The sequence below is a fragment of the Prenolepis imparis genome, unplaced genomic scaffold, assembly GCF_030444845.1.
Source record: "Prenolepis imparis isolate NDT839.2.m4 unplaced genomic scaffold, iyPreImpa1.0 SCAF_10, whole genome shotgun sequence".
In the NCBI taxonomy this organism is placed as follows: domain Eukaryota; kingdom Metazoa; phylum Arthropoda; class Insecta; order Hymenoptera; family Formicidae; genus Prenolepis; species Prenolepis imparis.
The window spans coordinates 12,490,079-12,508,440 of NW_028141168.1; the positions used below are offsets into that span (position 1 = coordinate 12,490,079).

The 18,362-nt window shown below is 32.0% G+C and overlaps 3 protein-coding genes across 5 annotated transcripts; all 3 read right to left on the minus strand.

Moving 5' to 3' along the window:
* Nucleotides 1–2,312: 2,312 nt before the first annotated feature.
* Flfl (serine/threonine-protein phosphatase 4 regulatory subunit 3 flfl) lies at nucleotides 2,313–8,067 on the minus strand. 2 transcript variants are annotated; one of them, XM_083048006.1, is made up of 6 exons: nucleotides 6,892–8,067; nucleotides 4,792–6,390; nucleotides 4,547–4,698; nucleotides 4,219–4,319; nucleotides 3,923–4,119; nucleotides 2,316–3,685 (listed from the first exon to the last, which is right to left on the minus strand). In XM_083048006.1, exons 1-6 carry the CDS (start codon nucleotides 7,087–7,089, stop codon nucleotides 3,599–3,601), a joined length of 2,334 nt encoding a protein of 777 aa, XP_082904132.1. In that variant the 5' UTR covers nucleotides 7,090–8,067; the 3' UTR covers nucleotides 2,316–3,598. The 2 variants fall into 2 exon arrangements, with proteins under 2 accessions (XP_082904131.1, XP_082904132.1); XM_083048005.1 differs by having other exon boundaries at nucleotides 2,313–3,685; nucleotides 3,923–4,319.
* Nucleotides 8,068–9,791: 1,724 nt separating this feature from the next.
* On the minus strand, nucleotides 9,792–13,114 carry Sip3 (septin interacting protein 3). The gene is made up of 8 exons (XM_083047835.1): nucleotides 12,564–13,114; nucleotides 12,379–12,471; nucleotides 12,140–12,292; nucleotides 11,699–11,989; nucleotides 11,395–11,609; nucleotides 11,057–11,280; nucleotides 10,597–10,963; nucleotides 9,792–10,519 (listed from the first exon to the last, which is right to left on the minus strand). The coding sequence occupies exons 1-8, from the start codon at nucleotides 12,690–12,692 to the stop codon at nucleotides 10,201–10,203; spliced, it is 1,791 nt and encodes a 596-aa protein (XP_082903961.1). The 5' UTR covers nucleotides 12,693–13,114; the 3' UTR covers nucleotides 9,792–10,200.
* Nucleotides 13,115–13,647: 533 nt separating this feature from the next.
* On the minus strand, nucleotides 13,648–18,098 carry LOC145941640 (uncharacterized). Of its 2 annotated transcripts, none has more exons than XM_083047834.1 (7): nucleotides 17,187–18,098; nucleotides 16,951–17,104; nucleotides 16,555–16,723; nucleotides 16,330–16,402; nucleotides 16,093–16,167; nucleotides 15,417–15,994; nucleotides 13,648–15,173 (listed from the first exon to the last, which is right to left on the minus strand). In XM_083047834.1, exons 1-7 carry the CDS (start codon nucleotides 17,880–17,882, stop codon nucleotides 13,871–13,873), a joined length of 3,048 nt encoding a protein of 1,015 aa, XP_082903960.1. In that variant the 5' UTR covers nucleotides 17,883–18,098; the 3' UTR covers nucleotides 13,648–13,870. The 2 variants fall into 2 exon arrangements, with proteins under 2 accessions (XP_082903960.1, XP_082903959.1); XM_083047833.1 differs by having other exon boundaries at nucleotides 16,330–16,405.
* Between the last annotated feature and the right edge of the window lie 264 nt (nucleotides 18,099–18,362).

Sequence of the window (18,362 nt, forward strand, 5' to 3'; positions counted from 1 at the left end):
TCACTGACAAATATATATTCATCTAATTTTAGATTTTATTTAATTAAATACTCTTCGCACCTCTCTACAACACACTGTATTTGTATAACATACATTTATCATTCTCACTTCTCTTTGCAGTCTACTTTCTAATAAATGAGATGGATTCATAGCATAATACCAGCATTATAAGTACGCTATGTAATAAATGTCTAATTCTTTTTCATCAGTATCATATTTAAATAATTACTGATGTATATTTTTATACAGACTATAATGAAAAGCAGTATGAAAAAATAAATTCCTCTCTATCATATAAAATTTCTACTCATATAATATATATCTGTAGAAATGTCATGGATGTTTAATATGAGAATTTAATATAAATATGTAATTAAATATAATTTAATATAAATTTAAATTAAATGTATTTCTCTTTTTTTTTTATATCACTTTAGACACCGATCTTAATTTTTTGACAATCAATATATTAATAATGGGCAAAGAATTTATAAGAATTAAGCAATTTTTTCGACAGTAGTTGCTTGCTTTGTGCTATGAATCCTGCATTTAAATATTATTTCTTTGTTAGCCTGATGAATCTTTCATTCTTCAGCAGAATAAAATGCAAAATATCATTTTTCAATTACAATTCATTCACTTATTATCATAATACACACAGGATTGTATATCTTTTATGCTTGCTCACAAAAATTCACGAATAGCTTTTCATATAAAAAGGTCTCTTTTTCTGTGCATATATATATATATGCCTGTGTCTTGTGTAATATCTGTATACATATATATATATTCTCAAAGAAAAAGCTTTTTATTCGATCATTACATAATTAAAACGCATATTATTATTAGCACGTGATATTGTACAATGTGTGCTTCATCTTCTTCTTTTAATATTACATTGATGTGACGGTTGAAAAAATGTATGCTTACGATCTCGGCAACGATTTTGAAGCAGAATGTTTTAGACTGTATTCTATATGCAGATTTAAAGTTACGTGGATATAATATAATCAAATATTATATTTAATGGAAAACACAAAATCAATATTTTCTCGGTGATGAATAAACATGAGAGTAAAACAATTCTCCCTAATCTCTTTGTAAATTTAATGACTAAAATTTATAATAGTAGCTAAATATATTTAATAGATAAAATATAATAGATAAATGTATTTAGCTTACTATATTTCATTCTTTTCAAAGTTTAAATACAATTTATCAAATTATCAAAATTAGTATAAAAATTGAAACGAAAAGAAATACCAGAGTTTGCGGACAATGATCAAGTATATTAATGATGATAAAATGGATGAATATAGTCCAGAACACTCTGTATAAATGTATATATCAAATTTATCGATTGAAATAGCACGAGATCGCATTTTTATTCTCTAATATCACTTAGATATTAAATTTATTTTTACTTTTTTTACTTACATTTGCATCCAAAATGTAGCACATTCTAGGCTTAATATATTTTTATAATTTTATCGAATAAATTGTGGATATATGTAAAACACACATAAAGAACAACATTACTTAGCATCATCTTACTTAACGAATTAATATTAGCCTTTGTTACATTTCAGTTTTTGTCATCAGTCCAAGTTGCACAACATTTTATGTACATATATCACTCAGCTCCAGCGAATTTGCCTATTCAGATATTCACAATTTATTCATTTCGTGATATAAATTAACTTTTCTAAATATCTTTTACAGTATCATAAGTCAATATATATGTATATGTGTACATGTATGTATCCTTTCTTTGCGATATTTCAAGCATATGTACTTATAGTTCTAAAGCAGTCTTAGAAATTTTTCTGGATATTAGGCATATTGTTGGAAAATTTGTACATTAGCTTTCAACACTCTGTATAAAATCAACTATAAATAATAAACAATGAAAAAATAAATGTTTTTAACGCATGCTACGGGAATTATATAATGGCAAATGCTAAAAATTTTGTTTTCATTGTCAGCTTTATCGGTTGTATAGTTAAAAAAAGATATTTTTTCTGGAGCTGATTCATATATATATATATATACACACATATTATATATAATATATATATATATATTTATTTATAATACATATTATTTAATTTTATATTTATATTATAATTATATATATATATATTATACTTAATTATAATATATATAATTATATGTGTATATATATATATATTATATAAAATTTATATAAGCAATTATATATGTTTAGTTTTCAAAATGTTATACTTCTATAAAATAAAATAAAATCATTTACGTCAAGTCTTTAATAGCAAGTACAAATTAGAATTTTATATTGCATTTTTTGGCGTTCTTTTTTTTATCCAATGTATAAAGTATATATTGCATTATAAACATGTTTATAATTTAACAAAACTAAATTATGCATAAATTTATATAACATTAAAAAAATAATGCTTTTATATAAAGAACTTTTCTGCGTAATTTTTTGGCTTCATTTTGCCCATGTAAATACAATTAAATATGAACAATATGCTTGAGAAACCTAATGTTCAAGAATCGCATGATACACATTTAGATTATTCTTTATACATCAAGGATTAACATTGGGCATGAAGTGCAGACTGGTAAATATACATAAATCAAATATTTATTATACAGTTACTACTACTTACATTGACAACCGAAAAGCTTATTGAAAGTATTTTAAAGGGAACTGATTTCTTAAAGAAATTATGTGTTTCTGTTTAATTCAAGTGTGATTGTGTCTTACAATCATTACAAATATACATATATATACAAACTAAATACTATTTCTGTCGAACTGGATAAAGTTTCATAGTGCCTGATCCCCTCAAAGCATAGATCTCTCTATCGCACAATAGGCGATAAGAAACGTACAAATGGCAAAACAAAGCGCTCGGTTGTTCTTGTGCGGTACATTATGTACTCTTTGTCTTCTTCGAATCTGATCTTACAACGCACATTGTAAGTTCCTTTTTAACAGACTTGCCAGATAATTGTAATCACTGTAATCACAGTTTAACTATGACATCGCAGCATTACTGAGTATCTAAGCACATATGCTTAGAGCTCCTATATCTGTAAGTCAGTTAAATTTGACTATTTGTAGCCAAATTTTCTTAATTTATTCATAATTATCCATGAGATTATTTTCCCTAGTGCACACAAGGTGTTTCCAAACAAATGGAATGGACTATGATTCGTTTAATATCTGTAACTTTTCTTTACGCATTATATAGTACATCGTGCTACATCATATTATGCCACAATACTACCACTGCTCGTTTCGTTAAAGAAAGTTCATTCTTCCTTTGTTTTACTGACATTTGACCGATATAGTTTACTCACTTTTCATTCAGATTTCCTATTTATGTTTTGCTTTACTATACACAAGTCAACGCAGACAGAGTTATGAATGAGTGCCCACCACACATCTCTTTTAAAAGCACTTATTGTTGTGTCCGTTTCTTACCAAGAGTTCAATCTGTGTCTCTTTCAAAAATCTGAGGGGATAAATCTGTTTTTACATGTAGGAGGGTCGTGAAATGATAATAGCAGTTAAAAATCACAAATGTCTTGTTCTTTCCAAGTTTGCCTACTATGACAATCGTTGTCGTTTTGGGGAGGGACTTGACTCCGAATCGTCCTCGTCCTCATCTGAATCTCCTTCATAATCAACTAATCCCTGAAAATTAAATTGCTAAACCTTAATTTCATACTTATAGATTTAAAATCTATAGATTACTTGTAGAGATTTGTCTGTATATAAGTTGCCATTTACAAATCAATTTAATTATTATGTCAATATGTGGATTTGAGTATCAATTATTAATGTGTATTAAAAAACATATTTACCACTACATTTGTATTTTACTACTATAATATTTTAAATATGTATATAAATCTTTTTTGGAAGATTTACCTTTTTAAATAATGCAGTTCCTGTTTTTTCCACAGTCCCGATAGCCGGAGTAGGATTTATGTCCGAAGCAATTGGCGATTCATTCGTTGTTGACGAACTATTATTGATTTGCGGTTGTTGCGAGGTAATGTTATTATTAGAAGTATTGTTGTTTAATACAGACTGCTGTTGCTGTTGCTGCTGATGACTCTTTGAATCTGCAAGAGCGGAATTAAGTGCAAAATTTGAAGATGACGATTGTTTCTTAGCAGAAACCGGAAGTATATCTTCTGCTATCGCGGGTACCACCGCCTCACCCTCATCATACTCCTCTTCTTCGTTAAACCACAGTTCTTCCTCCTCCTCTAGCTGCCTCTGGTCTCTTCGATAGCGACTATTCCGCAAAATTGATGGAACACTATGGATATAAAAATTAACAATTAAAATAACAATTATTTATTAATAAAAGTAACAATTATTATAATACATCTATCATGACATTTAGAAATAATTATCGCGGAACAATGTCTGTATTTTGACATGCTTATTCTGTCTTTCATGTAACATATTCGACATAATTTTGTTTTTCATCTTATTGTCGTTATAGTAAAAATATAGAAAATGTATATTTTGCAATGTATATACCTGTCAATTGTAGCTCTATCACGATCTTTCAATTTATCTTGATGTTGTTCGTACCTTAACTTCAATGCCTTAAATGTTTGTACATAATCAATTGCTTCCAGTTCCTTTGAAAAGTTTTCAACAACATGTGAACATAATGACTTGATATCCTCCTAAAACATTACAAAAAATGCATAAATAAAAGTAATGGAAATTCAATTTTTAACTCTGTATTCTTCATCAATTGTAAACACTATCACACTTACCAATTTGATAAACTCAAACATTTCCAATATAGCCGAGTCCAGAAGATTGTATCTACCATTGTTTCTTACAAATGCATCGAATACAGGGGCAAATAAATTACCCTTAATTATATATCTATTATAAAACTCGTCCTTTAGAGCTATAATCTTCCTCATAAACCTTAATGCACATAGTACTAAAAATGTGTGTGTTGACTTCATTAAAACCAATATTCTTCTAAGTAAATCTTTGTTCAATATGCAGTTCTTAATATGGTATGTGTGATGTTCCACACAGAATGATAACAGTTCTAAAATCAATCCCAAAAGTTGTACTGTTCTATAATCCTCTCTCGCAGGTCGTTCTCCGATCGTGTTTGCTAGGAGAGGCGCTATTAGAGTACCAATACTATTCTTGTAAAAGTAATTTAAGAAATCAGTCTTTTCTGATTTGTTAACAGAAGCCAACATGTTCTCTGGATCCAGAAGTAAACGTAGCACACCAGCCAACTGGACTGCACCGCCCAACTCAGGATCGCTATCTCCGACAAGTTGAGCAACTATTACGTTCATTAACATTTGGTCCTGTTCTGTGTTATTTATCTGTTGTAATGTATAATCTCGTACAACACTTGGAGAATATTCCACGATATAAGTCAATATATCTATACTGGCCGTTTTTGTCTGCGCATCGTTCATCGCCAAAGTGATTTCTAAAGCGGGAAGTATACCAAGTGCTGTTAATGTTTTATAAAACGCCTCTTTTCCTTGTGGCTGGAGATTTTGCGAAAAGTTGCAAAATTCTTTCAAAAAAAGAACCAAATCGCGTCTCTTGCTATCTAAGGTCGCTTCGTCCGTTAACTGACGAAAAAGTTCAGTAAGAAATTTCTCATCATCCTGTATCAAAGTCACTATTTCAACTTTATTGAAGAATATAAAACTACTCAACGTACTCAACATGTTGTCCTCGAATACACTCGGGGTTGGCAGCACTACATCTTGAATGTATTGAACTCTGTACGTTTGATGGATCTTAGCTAACAGTTCGGTATTTGTAATAGGAATTGCTTGTTTAAATCTGGCTAACTGTCGCAGGTATTCTCTGTGCCTCTTTGGCTGAGATAACGTTGGCTCGTATTCCAAACATCCAACAACATCAAAAATCGTATCATCGCTGAACATAACTTCAAACAATGCATTCTTATTGAGTAGGAAAATATTTTTGAATATATCATAAAGATGATGCAATCCCTCAATGTTTTCCAAATCTTCGCATGTACGAAAAAGATTTAGCAATTTCTTAATATAACCTTCGGATTCTAGCGCCACCGCTAATTTTTCTTTTCTCATTGGGGATGTTAAACAATTTTCTATGAGCTCGTTAATATCTTCCAATCGACTTAGTTCACACGGAGGTAATTCGATGGGTGGTGCTGCATCTGACATATCATCAAACCGTTCATCTTCAGATTCTTCCACAATGTCTTGTGTAATTTCTACAGATGGATCCTTCCCTTGGACTTGACAAATCTTTTCCCATATTTCGTCACAGCCAGCCTTTTCTTGAAAACTTAGGGCTAAGTCGAAATTATCTCCTTCAGACCATACTATTAACGTGTCCTAAAATCATACAACAATTTACTTGTAGATATTTATATACATACTAATCTGCCTCTATTTGCTCTTCTAATATCATGTTACATAAATTATATATTTAATACATTAATATTTATAATATAAAAAAAATTGTTTACAATATAAAAATATTAAATATTTTATTACAATGGCAAACAATGTTAAAAATCGATTTTTTTATTAATTTTATTTGATCAAATTTTATCAAAATATTAAAGAAATATGTTACTCTTTTAAAGAAATACATTACTGTTATTTTTCTGACATAAAACTGACGCTGTTCTGCATGTGTATGTGTGTAGTTTCATTATTCATAAATATTGATTTACAACTAAATTGCATAACTTTGCATTAGCTATATACCATAATAACATAATACATATGATCAACGAATGTGACAAAGGCAAAAATATGTAGAGAATTGTAAAGATCTTTATAATAGTCGTAATAAAAATAAATCAATAAAATTCTCCGACTGCTTATTACCTGTTGTTTCTGATATGCTGTATCAGGTTGTATTCTACTCTCCAGCAAGACAGAGCCATCGCTTTCCGCTCTTACTAAGAGAGAAATCCCCTTTAATCTATCTACATAGGAGGAGGAAACGTGACCCGTACCACGATCATCCCATTGTCTATCTGCATTAAGAGCATACAATTTCACTCTCCTACGTGTATCCGTCATATTGTAAAACTAATTAGTGCACTCTCTCCCTTAATATCACCAACTATTCCGCATGCCTTTCCGAATAATAAGTTCAATCTTTGGCTATCTAAGCAATATCCTATCGCTCTATGGAAAAATCTTGAGATTTTAACGGATCAATAAACGGACAAAAAACCGAGATATGTCAAATTTCCACATGCCCTTGTACAACCCATCAAGATTTCTTGTTATTGCATCGTATGGTATAAACAAAATGTACTTGGTATATGAATGCCTTTGTCGAAAGAGACACAAGACACGCGTACGAGACTAGGAAGTTCCAGTCCGGAATCTCGGTGTGACGGATAAGGGAAAACGGCAAAATTTTCTACACCACTCGGCTCCGGCGTCGATCGCTCGAGGAAATGCGTTTTTTATCAGACTTGGAGTATAGGATGAGCAACGGTAGTTCCGCACTTCCCCAGCAAGTTGTTCCGGGCTCGCCGGAATTGGCCTACGACGTACAACGTGCACGAGAGACGCACGGTTCTCTTTGCGCAACTTGGCTCGCCCCCCTGGGGCTCCTGGTGCGTCTCCTAAGGAGAAACTCTCCCCGAAAGGGACGGGTGCACGCGGCAAACGTCTCACGTGTCGCGATCGCGACGTACTCGGGACGCACCGGCGTCCAATACCAGACCCTCGACCGGCTCCTCGTCGACTTACTCGCCCTTCTACCCGCAACGACGATACTCCCCGTCGACGGCGAGCGCCGTGTGCACGATTCTGGCTGCTGTGCACGATTCTTCCCGCGGCGGCGGCGACGAACGTAGAGAGTCCGAGGAATAGAGGCTACGTGCGCGATGCGGCTGCTCATAGGAACACGATTATCTCACGCCAATACCCGTGACAGTCGTCGTCGGCTCGCATCGCCGTTCCTACCCCGTTTCCCCTAAGCTGTATCACTTCAAAATTGACATAGGCAAGCACAAGCAGCCACAACACTACATTCCGCCATGATAGATCATAACAACGCGCCACGGGGTCTCCCGCACACGACGCAAGGATGCTGGCGCCAAATTCGAACCACCACTCGCCGTCACCGATGCCATTCGTCGGTATAATTATTAATTCGACCAACTATTTTTCAACTCTCACTAAATTCATCATTTTCCATTCGCTGCAATAGTATCATATACGAGTTTCTCATTCTTATCTTCATTCAATATACGTATCGTAAAATTTGATATAATCAATACTTCATCATCAATATATAATATCCAATTACTTTGACATTTATAATATAAATTTGAATATTTCTTTGCTTGACAATTTAATATGCACATTTTTATTTTTTATTTTTTTTTCATTATATGTGTGATAAAATAATTTTACTAATTATTGCGTATATATAAAATCACGCAGACAATACACAGTTTAAAAATCAGATATATATAATAACACACATATGATATATATTTATAAAACCGCAAGTATATATGTGTGTATACATATGTTACTTCATCCAAATATCGATATTTTGTTTGATTTTTGCCATCGAAAAATAAACTAATTAAACATATAATAAAATAGACATTAAAAGTGGCGTGATATATTTATACGAATATTGTATTATTAGACATAAATCAGTCGAATAAAAATTTATTGAAGAATTTGTTTTATTTTAATATACAAACGGTGTGTCAGATATGTGTTCATGTGTTCTGTTTTGCGAAACTGAGAGCTGAGAGTGAGCGTGCGCATTTTCGAGATGTTAAAATGAGGTTATAAATATATCTTTCGATTGATCAATAAGACTTGATGAACAATCCTCGCCAGATGTAATTTTCTTACAGCTTTAATTTTGCATTAATCGCATTTCTTATTAGATCTCGGTAGTTTTCTCACAAATATGTCAAATATAAAAATATGATTTCAAGAGAGTAATATGTTTATAGCAAGAAAGAACACATATATATTAAATATAAATAAATGGCATATTTCTATGGCAATGAATAATTTCTTTCTATTAATATCCACCTTGCTTTTATATATATTTTTCATATTGCTATTATATAATCGTAAAAAAAGTTAAAGTTATGAATTACATATAAATTTAAATATATAATTCTATTAAAACAATTTAATTATAATTATAATCATACTTTAAGAGAAAAGTAATATCTTATGATAAATTTATTTTAATATATATAAATGCTTATTCTGTGCGCATGTTTTGAAATAGTTATTTATAGAAAAGGAATTTATATATATAATAAAATGATATTTATTCAAATCAAGTTAAAGTTTATATCTCTGTTTCTTATATATATATATCATTTTACAAGCATATAGTAAATATATTTTTACAAAAAAAGAAAAAAAAGAAAAAAGATTATATATTAATAATAAATAAATTACATATAACAATTAGAAGTTATTGTTATTATAATTAATTGGTATGTTTTCTTCATTTAATCATAAAAAGATAAGAGAGAAAAATTGCTTATTTACATAGTAATATGATTATAACTGTACATAAGAGAGAGAAACTTCTATATATTAAAGCTTAGGGGCATAGGTACTCAAATACATTTTATAATATAGAATTTCACAAACTTTCATAAGAAATTTTTTCATATAACACACACTATAAAGATTATAAATAAAGAACCAAGAAAATCTTTATAAGTATATATAGATAAATCTAATATATAAACATGTTTATGTAAATTTCCAATATGTAATGCCAATAGAACTAATTTATCATACTTTTCATACATACTCTGATAATAGTTTATAAAAAGAAAGACAAAAAAATTGTCATTTCATTAAAAAATAATTCATGCATTTATGAATGCTGATATTATAACTTCAATTTATGATTTGAGTCTCGAGCTTTCAGTCTCAGTTATTACTAACTCCTGGATTTAACAATCGCTAGAGAATTCTTTATAATTATTTCTATCTGTCCTTAACCGATTGACTGACTGATTCGAACATCATTCAACAAACTCTCATATCGATCACAAAATCCAAACTTTAGTTGTTACAGTCCTCAATTATTGATTGTTTGTATTAATTGAGGCCGATAATTAACCAAGTTAAAGACTATTATGTTACATAATCTTTATCACACAATTTTATTTTTATTTATTCTGTTGGCGGAGGTGAAAATTTTTGTAATCTACGTCTGCGTAGAATTTCTTGTTCGTCCGAAGATTCTGTCTCAGTCCTAGATAAATCTGGTATATCAGTAGATTCGTTAAATGTTGATACATCTTCCTTTGATGTACTTGGAAAAGAAGCATTTTCTTTCGATGTACTTGGAATAGGACTGTCTTCCACTTTAATTTGAGAACTTTCGCCAGTGATCTCGGCGCTTGTATGCGCTGTACTACTTGTACTTGGTTTTGCCATTGTATCTGATGTACTATCGATATTGCTTGTAGAACTGTTGTGCACAGGAATGCTGAAGGAATATTTTTCACGTTATTTATATATAAATGTTTATATTTTTAAAACGCATAATTCAGATTTCACACTCACTTAGCTGTAACAGCCACTGTTTGATATTGATTCATCATTGCATTGGCTGCATCCAGTAAAAGTTGAATTCTTTGCAACGTTTGTATCCTGGCCTGAACAGCTTGCCGCAAATTACCTTCCATCGCTCTAAGTTCCTCTTCGCTTAATTCAGTTAAATTTGGTGGTGGTACAGGAATAGGTGGCAATGGCACTATTGCAGGGAATAGTGGTGGGAAAAGCGGTATATTTCCGGTAGGTGGTATATTTTGAGGTGGAGGCGTATTTCCAGCATTATTTTGAGATGGTTGCTGCTGCTGCTGTTGTTGTTGCTGCGGCATTCCTGGAGCTGGTAACCCAGTCCAAAATACTGGGAAATGAAATGGTGGCCCTACATATTTTAAATAGCAGAGATTAGATTAAAAACGAATATTTGTTCACGCATAAAAAAAATTCGAATCTAACAAACAATATAAAATCATACCAAGAGGGGGGTTGCCACCAGGTGCTTGTGGAGGTTGAGGAGGTGCCTGTGGTCCTGGCTGAGGAGGATTTTGTTGTCTAGGTGGTGCATTGTTCGGCGTAGGTCGCAAAATATTCAACCGGCATGTCGGACATGTCTGTTGACGTTGAAACCAAGAACGTAGACAAGCAGTATGGAAGATGTGATTACATGGCAATTTTTTACTAGCTGCAACCATTTCTTCCCTGTATCAATTTAATGTACACACATTAAGTCAGATTAAAGACATTAAAAATATATAGATATAAAAGCATTATAGAGATAAGATAATAATTTTTATTTGTTGTGGCAATATTTACCGGCATATTATACAGACATTATCAGCAGCAGCTAATTCTTCAGTTGTTGCATCTGGATAGAGTGTATTCATATTCCTGATAGCCCTTCGTGACATTACAATATCATGAAACGCTTTTTTAAAGTCACGCATTGTATAATACATAGGACGCAATGCAAATAGAGGTAATGTGAATAACTTTATCATTAAAGTCACAAAGGCAACATAGAGGATAACCTGTAAGAGAAATAATTGTTTCAATTTGCAAGATATATATATATATAAAATTATAATCATTTACAAAATTCTTGTATCAGATTAATTACCTTTAATAAGCCAATAATCAATTCTGTATACAACAAGAATACTGGCTTGTTATCCCATGGATTTTCACTCTGCAGATCAATAGTGTGTAATACATATTTTACAGTAATGTTAAAAACAACAGTCAGCAAAATTGCATATTCAAAACCAAATACAAGTTGTACAGAAGGTCCTTTAGTGGCTGTTGTATTATATGCATAATGGATCATTGTTAAATTTATGACAAACAAAAGTCCTAGTAAAGTAGCAACTCTGAGATGAAACAACCATGTTATTACTGGGCTTCTTTCCATCTAAATAACAAGACATAAATTAGTCAAATGTATGGTCAGATAATTATAGATAATTCCAAGTAACTTTACCCCGCATCTAATAAAAATCATACAAATGTATTTGATACACCATTGAATATTTCAAGTATAATGATTTGAAATTTAACTCACGTAATCGACACGGTCCTCCACAAGCCAGTGAAACGACTTTAAGAACAGGAGGAGAGTAAATAACGCTATAAACTTAGGACTGAAGTCATCCCTGAACACTGTAAACGCCAAGCATGTTTCCGTCACCGCGTACCACACTTTCTCCACCAGATGCTGCAAAGCAAGAATAAATAATGTTATGCAAAAGATTCGAAGGAGAGATGAGAAATGTTAAGAGAGAGAGACTACGATCAATTTACCTCGAGCTCGGCAGCACGTAGAGTACCGAAAAAGATCTTTCGCAGGAAGGCGTTTATCATGAACGCGAGTATGAATCCTTGCGCGTAAATCACCTGAGCACAAAGCATATACATATGTAATGACAAAAAACGCACGGCGGTCGCGTGGCTTTTCGAAAACGTCACATTATGGAAAAAAAACTCACGGTCATGCTCGGATTGGATTTGGTTATGTGAACAACGGTCGGATAGAATTGTTTTCTTTGATAGTACGCATTGCCGATAACAACGCACGTTAGCGCGGTGCTTATCAGCATAATTCCAGCCTCCCTCATTCTGAAAATGCTCTCCCTCTCGTCGGCCAGCAAAAAGTCGCGCTTATCCGAAAAAGAGAAAAATATAGCCCGACACTTGTCACACGGAGAATTTTACGACGGTTTAGCACATTCACACCTCACAGCTGTACAGTAACCAACACGAGTTTTTCAGTATTAAAACGTGGCGCTGATATCGTCGCGGTAATCCTTGGATTATCCTAACCCCGTCGTATATGTATACAAATACTTTGTTTTAGAGTATAGAGCGCGGATGTCTTCGTTTTTTTTCTTTGTTTTCACATACGAAAACCTCGAAGTAAACAATAGAATCGTATAATAATTCGTTACGATTTTCTAGCGCTTATCCTATCGTTAATTATACTCTCGCAAGATGCGAAATGTCAACCATTAATTTGACAGTAAGCGAAGGCCAGGCGGTGCCACGTGATTGGTCATGCGTCAATGATTACATACTGCGTTGAACCACGTGGATAATGATTTTCGCTTATTTCGTCAAAAATGCTATGATGTATGCTATCGTAAACGTTTAAAAAGGAGCGGGAACAATACAGATTCTTTTTTTAGAAATAAACAAAAATAGCAAAGAAATACATATAAATAAAATAGTGATTTAATTATATTATGGTATAATGAGTACATTCACAAGTCAAATGTCAATTATGATGATTTGTATATTAAATGTTAATAAGCAATATAAATATTGCAATTGGATCTGAATGTCATGTGAATGCTAATGCATGTAATTACAACACATGTGAAGAAAGGCAGTGTATGCAAAAAAATGACTAGCCTCTTAAAAGTATTTTAAATATTTTCATTTTGTTTCCAAAGTCTTTAAAAAATAAATTATAGAAAAATATAAATCCATAAAAGCATCTCTTTGTATATCACACATTTATAGCCACTGGCTTAATGTGATGGCTTGTGATTTTAAACATTTATGCATAAACTATTAGTTTTATTTGACATTTTAATTCTTACTCTTTCATATCGACTTATATTCTGTTAATATTAGTGTACTTAATATATTAGGAACACTACAAAACAGATATTATATACTTATAAAAATGTGTATAAAAATTATATGATTTCTTAAAATAACATATATATATATATATATATGAGAATAACATGAATTTAACGTACAATATTTATGATTATACTTTGTGCATCTGTTATGTATACATACTGAGAGTTTTTGTTTTCAAGATACTTTTAGGACTTTGACGTTTTGGAGTTCCTAATTGTGCTGTTGCTTTCAATGGTGTTCTACGTGTATCAACTGGAGGCCTTCGCACCAATTTAGAACTTTTTGGAGTCTTTACTGTTAAAGGTCGCTTAATATGTGGCGTTTTGTTAATATCTGATTTATATGGAGACATGTTCGAATTCTCCAGTATTGTATTGACAGATATCTTTGTCAATGGTGATACTCTTGCAGCAGTATTTTCTTTTTGATGATTTTCCATGTTACCTGTAGCATTAATTCCTTTATCTTTAGCAAAAGTTTGTATAATTGGATCTTTATTCGGGAATTTCTGATTTTGTAATTCGAATTTTTGTGCATAATGATAATTCTTATCCACTCGTTCTTGAAGTGGTTTTAGTGATGTATCCATTATTTGTGTCTTGACTTGTGCCTTTGGAGATAATACTTTACTTTTCAAATCCTTGTTCGATTGTTTTCGAGAAACTTGTGTTCTTTTATATGATTGCTTAAAATGTTCAGTGTTTATATCCATTTCTTTAGATATATTCCGAGAATGCTTATTTGCATTATTACCACACTGTTTTCTGTTTAATACATTGGCAGGAACAAATTCCGATGTTTTTGTTGTGCATTCATCAAACAATCTTGCTTTGGCTAGCACCATACCAGCATTTTGCGTTCGAAGTTTTGCGACCGATGCCCTACCAGTTTGTGGAGCAGGAGTGTTTGTTCGAGATACCGATTGAAAATATTTATCTGCATCTTTCCAAGATATTTCCTTTGAGCCTTCGGAAACAATATTATCTCTTTGTAAACAATCATTATTTAAGGCTATGTTCTGATGACTATTGGTCTTTTTTAAGTCATCTATTTTTTTATCAAAATAACACGAATTATCTACAAAGTCTTTTCCATGAAAAGATGATGCTCTACGCACATATGAGGTTGTACAGTTATTCGTATTCAAATGTAAATCTTTAAATCCAGAAAGATTCAAATCATTATTTGAAGTTTTATATTGCTCTGCTGAATGAGAAATTGATGCGTTCATCTGATTATGTAAATATGTTATTTCGTCTCTCGTATTGTTGGAAATAATTCCGTTACATCTTTCTGCAGAATAGGATTGTTCCTCCAAGTATTCATTAGAAAATAAATTCGATTGTTTTTCGATGGGATGAACATTTACTTGTCTTTCGAGTTGAACATGGTGCTGTAGATTAAATTCTGGTGAAATATGCCATGATGCAGTTCGTCTAATACGTTTGCTGTAAATAAAAAATAATTCATATAATTTAAATCTAATCAATTCACATAATATAATCAAATAATTCTTTTATATATTACTTTCTATCAATTGTTTCTTTAAATATTATTTCAATTTTTGAAAACAAATATATATATATTTTTTTTAAATAATTACAAGATTTTAGAATGTATATAATGTAGTTATGAGTTATGACCATCATTTATGTAATACTTAAGAAAAATTTTAATATAATCTAAAATACCTTGTAATTTTTTCCTGTGAACGTCTTCTTAATGAACCAATTTTTCTTGCACTAGGAGATCTTATTATTTTATGCTCTCTTGATCTTCTAATCTTTAGTTCTTTACTCAATTTCTTTGCTAAATAATCGCTTGTCAAAGTATTCTCGATACTAGCCTCTTCTAATGTTTTTTCATATGCTGTTTGTACTTCGTTTACCGAATGTGTAGTTAGATTATTTTCTTCATTATATATGCAGCCAAATTCTTGAGAAATACGCGATTCGATTGCAGAAACTCGATTTTTTATCTCTTCATATTCTTTCTTAGAGATCCTGACATAATCTTCACAGTGATCACTTGATAAAGATACTGTGTCAGCATTGAGAAGAGTATTAAATTCTTCCGAATCAGTCTTTTCTTCAGGCATCAAACAAATGTTATCGCTTTCATCCGTAGCGTCCAATTTCCTTGAATTTCTGCTCACATTCATACGCCATTCATCACTCTTACAATGACTTTCATTTATAAGTAAGTTCTGCTCGCCATCATCATTTGATAAATCCACAGTGGCATCAATAAATATATCATCGTACTCTTGCTGAAAATAATTAATTAATAGTTATATTTTATTGACCTTAGATGTGTTAATTCATTGTTATATTTATGTATTTTATATATATCAAAAGTATTGCTTACCGAATTCCAATGTCTTTCACTACATGACTTGTAATTATTCATATATAAATCAGATAAATTATCATCATTGATTTTCTGAAAAGATTTTATCAAAGTTATTGTTAAAGGAACTAAACAATGCTATTTAATTGGTTACAGATTTATAAATTTGTAAGAAATATATATATATATTTACTCTGATATTGAGTTTTACATAAACTTTTGATATGTGTCAAATATAGAAGCATATTTACTTACTTGCTTATTCTTAGGTACAAATTTGTCCAAACTCAGTCCTAATTTTTTTGATTTATCCAATTGTTCAGCCATTCTTCTAAAACATATTAAATTTGTTTGATTTATATTTAATATTATTGAAAATAAAAAATATATAAATATATTATATAGATATATTAAAATAATGTATATACATATATAAAATAGAAAACAAAAATAATAATAATAAAATTAATGATTTCATACTTTTTCTTTATATTTGGAGGATATTCTCTTTCAGCTACTTTTCGTTTTTTGGTGAATTTATTTGAAGGCATATTTGATAGTCCTGAATGTATAGCAGGATGTAGCTGATTGATATTAGGTGTGTCATCTGTGCCTTTTCCAACTATTTTCTTCAAACCATTAAACATTCCTATAGAACATACAAGGAATACAATATATTTAATAAATATAGCAATAATATATTATCTCTTGTTTTATGTATGCTTCATCAATTCTGTTAGTATTTTCTGTTCAATTTATGAAAATAATGTTATATATTTTGTTAATCTTGTTAATCATTTAATTAAGAACTATAAATTTGATTGATGTTTATTATTATGCAAAAAATGTTTTACACGTATATATAATACGACTTACGTGTAAGACTTCCACTACGATGCTTCTTCTTTTTAGAATTTCCATGTTCAAAGGAGTCTAATCCATTATCCGTGCTGCCGCTTGTTTCAGTAGAAATACTTTGCACAATATGAGGTGGTAAGAAACCAATATTTTCCGAATTTTCAATGAGAATCTGTATAATAATTTCTTTTTAAATAATGATACATCTACTTGTGTATTCAATCTATAAATATTCTTAAAAACATCTATCTTACCTTGATAATAGTTAAATGCATTTGCAGTCTGTTCTGTACAGCTGACATGGATGTATCTTGCAATGGCATAATATTTGGTCCAACAACTTTTGCCAAATTTTCAATGCTCATCTTGTTTTGTTTCTCGTACATGGAAACTTTTTTTATAAATTCCATGAAAAACGCTAGAGTGTTTAAATGATACGGAGGTAACAGTGTACATGCTAACAGTATTGCCTGTACCCGATAACTCTTCAACAATGCGCAATGCACAAACAAGTCATGATAAGTATATGGAATCAATGGTTCTGGCAAATCGCGGAAGAAACATTTCAAGCAATTAGCGACGTCGATCGCGTAATTCTTTTCGCCTAAACTGCCACCACCATCCAGACGAGATATCAATTCCTTCTGTCGCGCCTGGGAGCCAGCTTTCCTGAAGAGACCTTCCTGAGTGATATATTTTTCCAGGAATGTCGAGGCTTGAATCACAAATACAGGTACATGTACTATGGCACCTGATGACAAGTTCACAATGTCCAGAGGCTGATAAAACAAGGCAGTCTTGAAGATTCTCTTGGAGATGCTCTTGGATGCCTCGGGTCGTTCGCTCTTAAGCATACTTTTCTTGAAGCGATATTTAACTCCGAGGCTTCTGAGATCGCTAGCCACACTATGATATACCTTTTCTTTGTGTAACACATCGTAGATCAACATTTTTGGTACTTCAATGCGTAGAATTATATGAATACCGTGATACTGTGCTTTTTTCAGTCAGATATTACGGGAGAGTTTCAAACATTACTCATATCTCTCAAACATCCGTTTTCGTATTGAATTTGACACTCCTCCCTGCTACAGTGTCGCCAACCAGTGTTGCCAATTTCAGGGCGGAGGAGAGAGCGAGTGTAGATGTACGTGCTGCGCGGTTGACCGTTGACCTTCAAGTGGCGCTGCCTGCGTCAACGCGATCGCGCGGCGTCGGAATTCGGTGCGCGGAGTGGGGATGGCAGTGGGGGGAGCGGCGCGTCGGCGCGCGCACCCCCCACCACGCTACCCCCACTCCGCGCACCGAATTCCGACGCCGCGCGCCGCGCGACGCGCGATCGCGGGCGCAGGCTGAAATTGGCAATTGGCCACTATCGCCGCGACCTTTTTCAATCGAGAATTATCGACAAACTTTTTAAAGAGCATTGA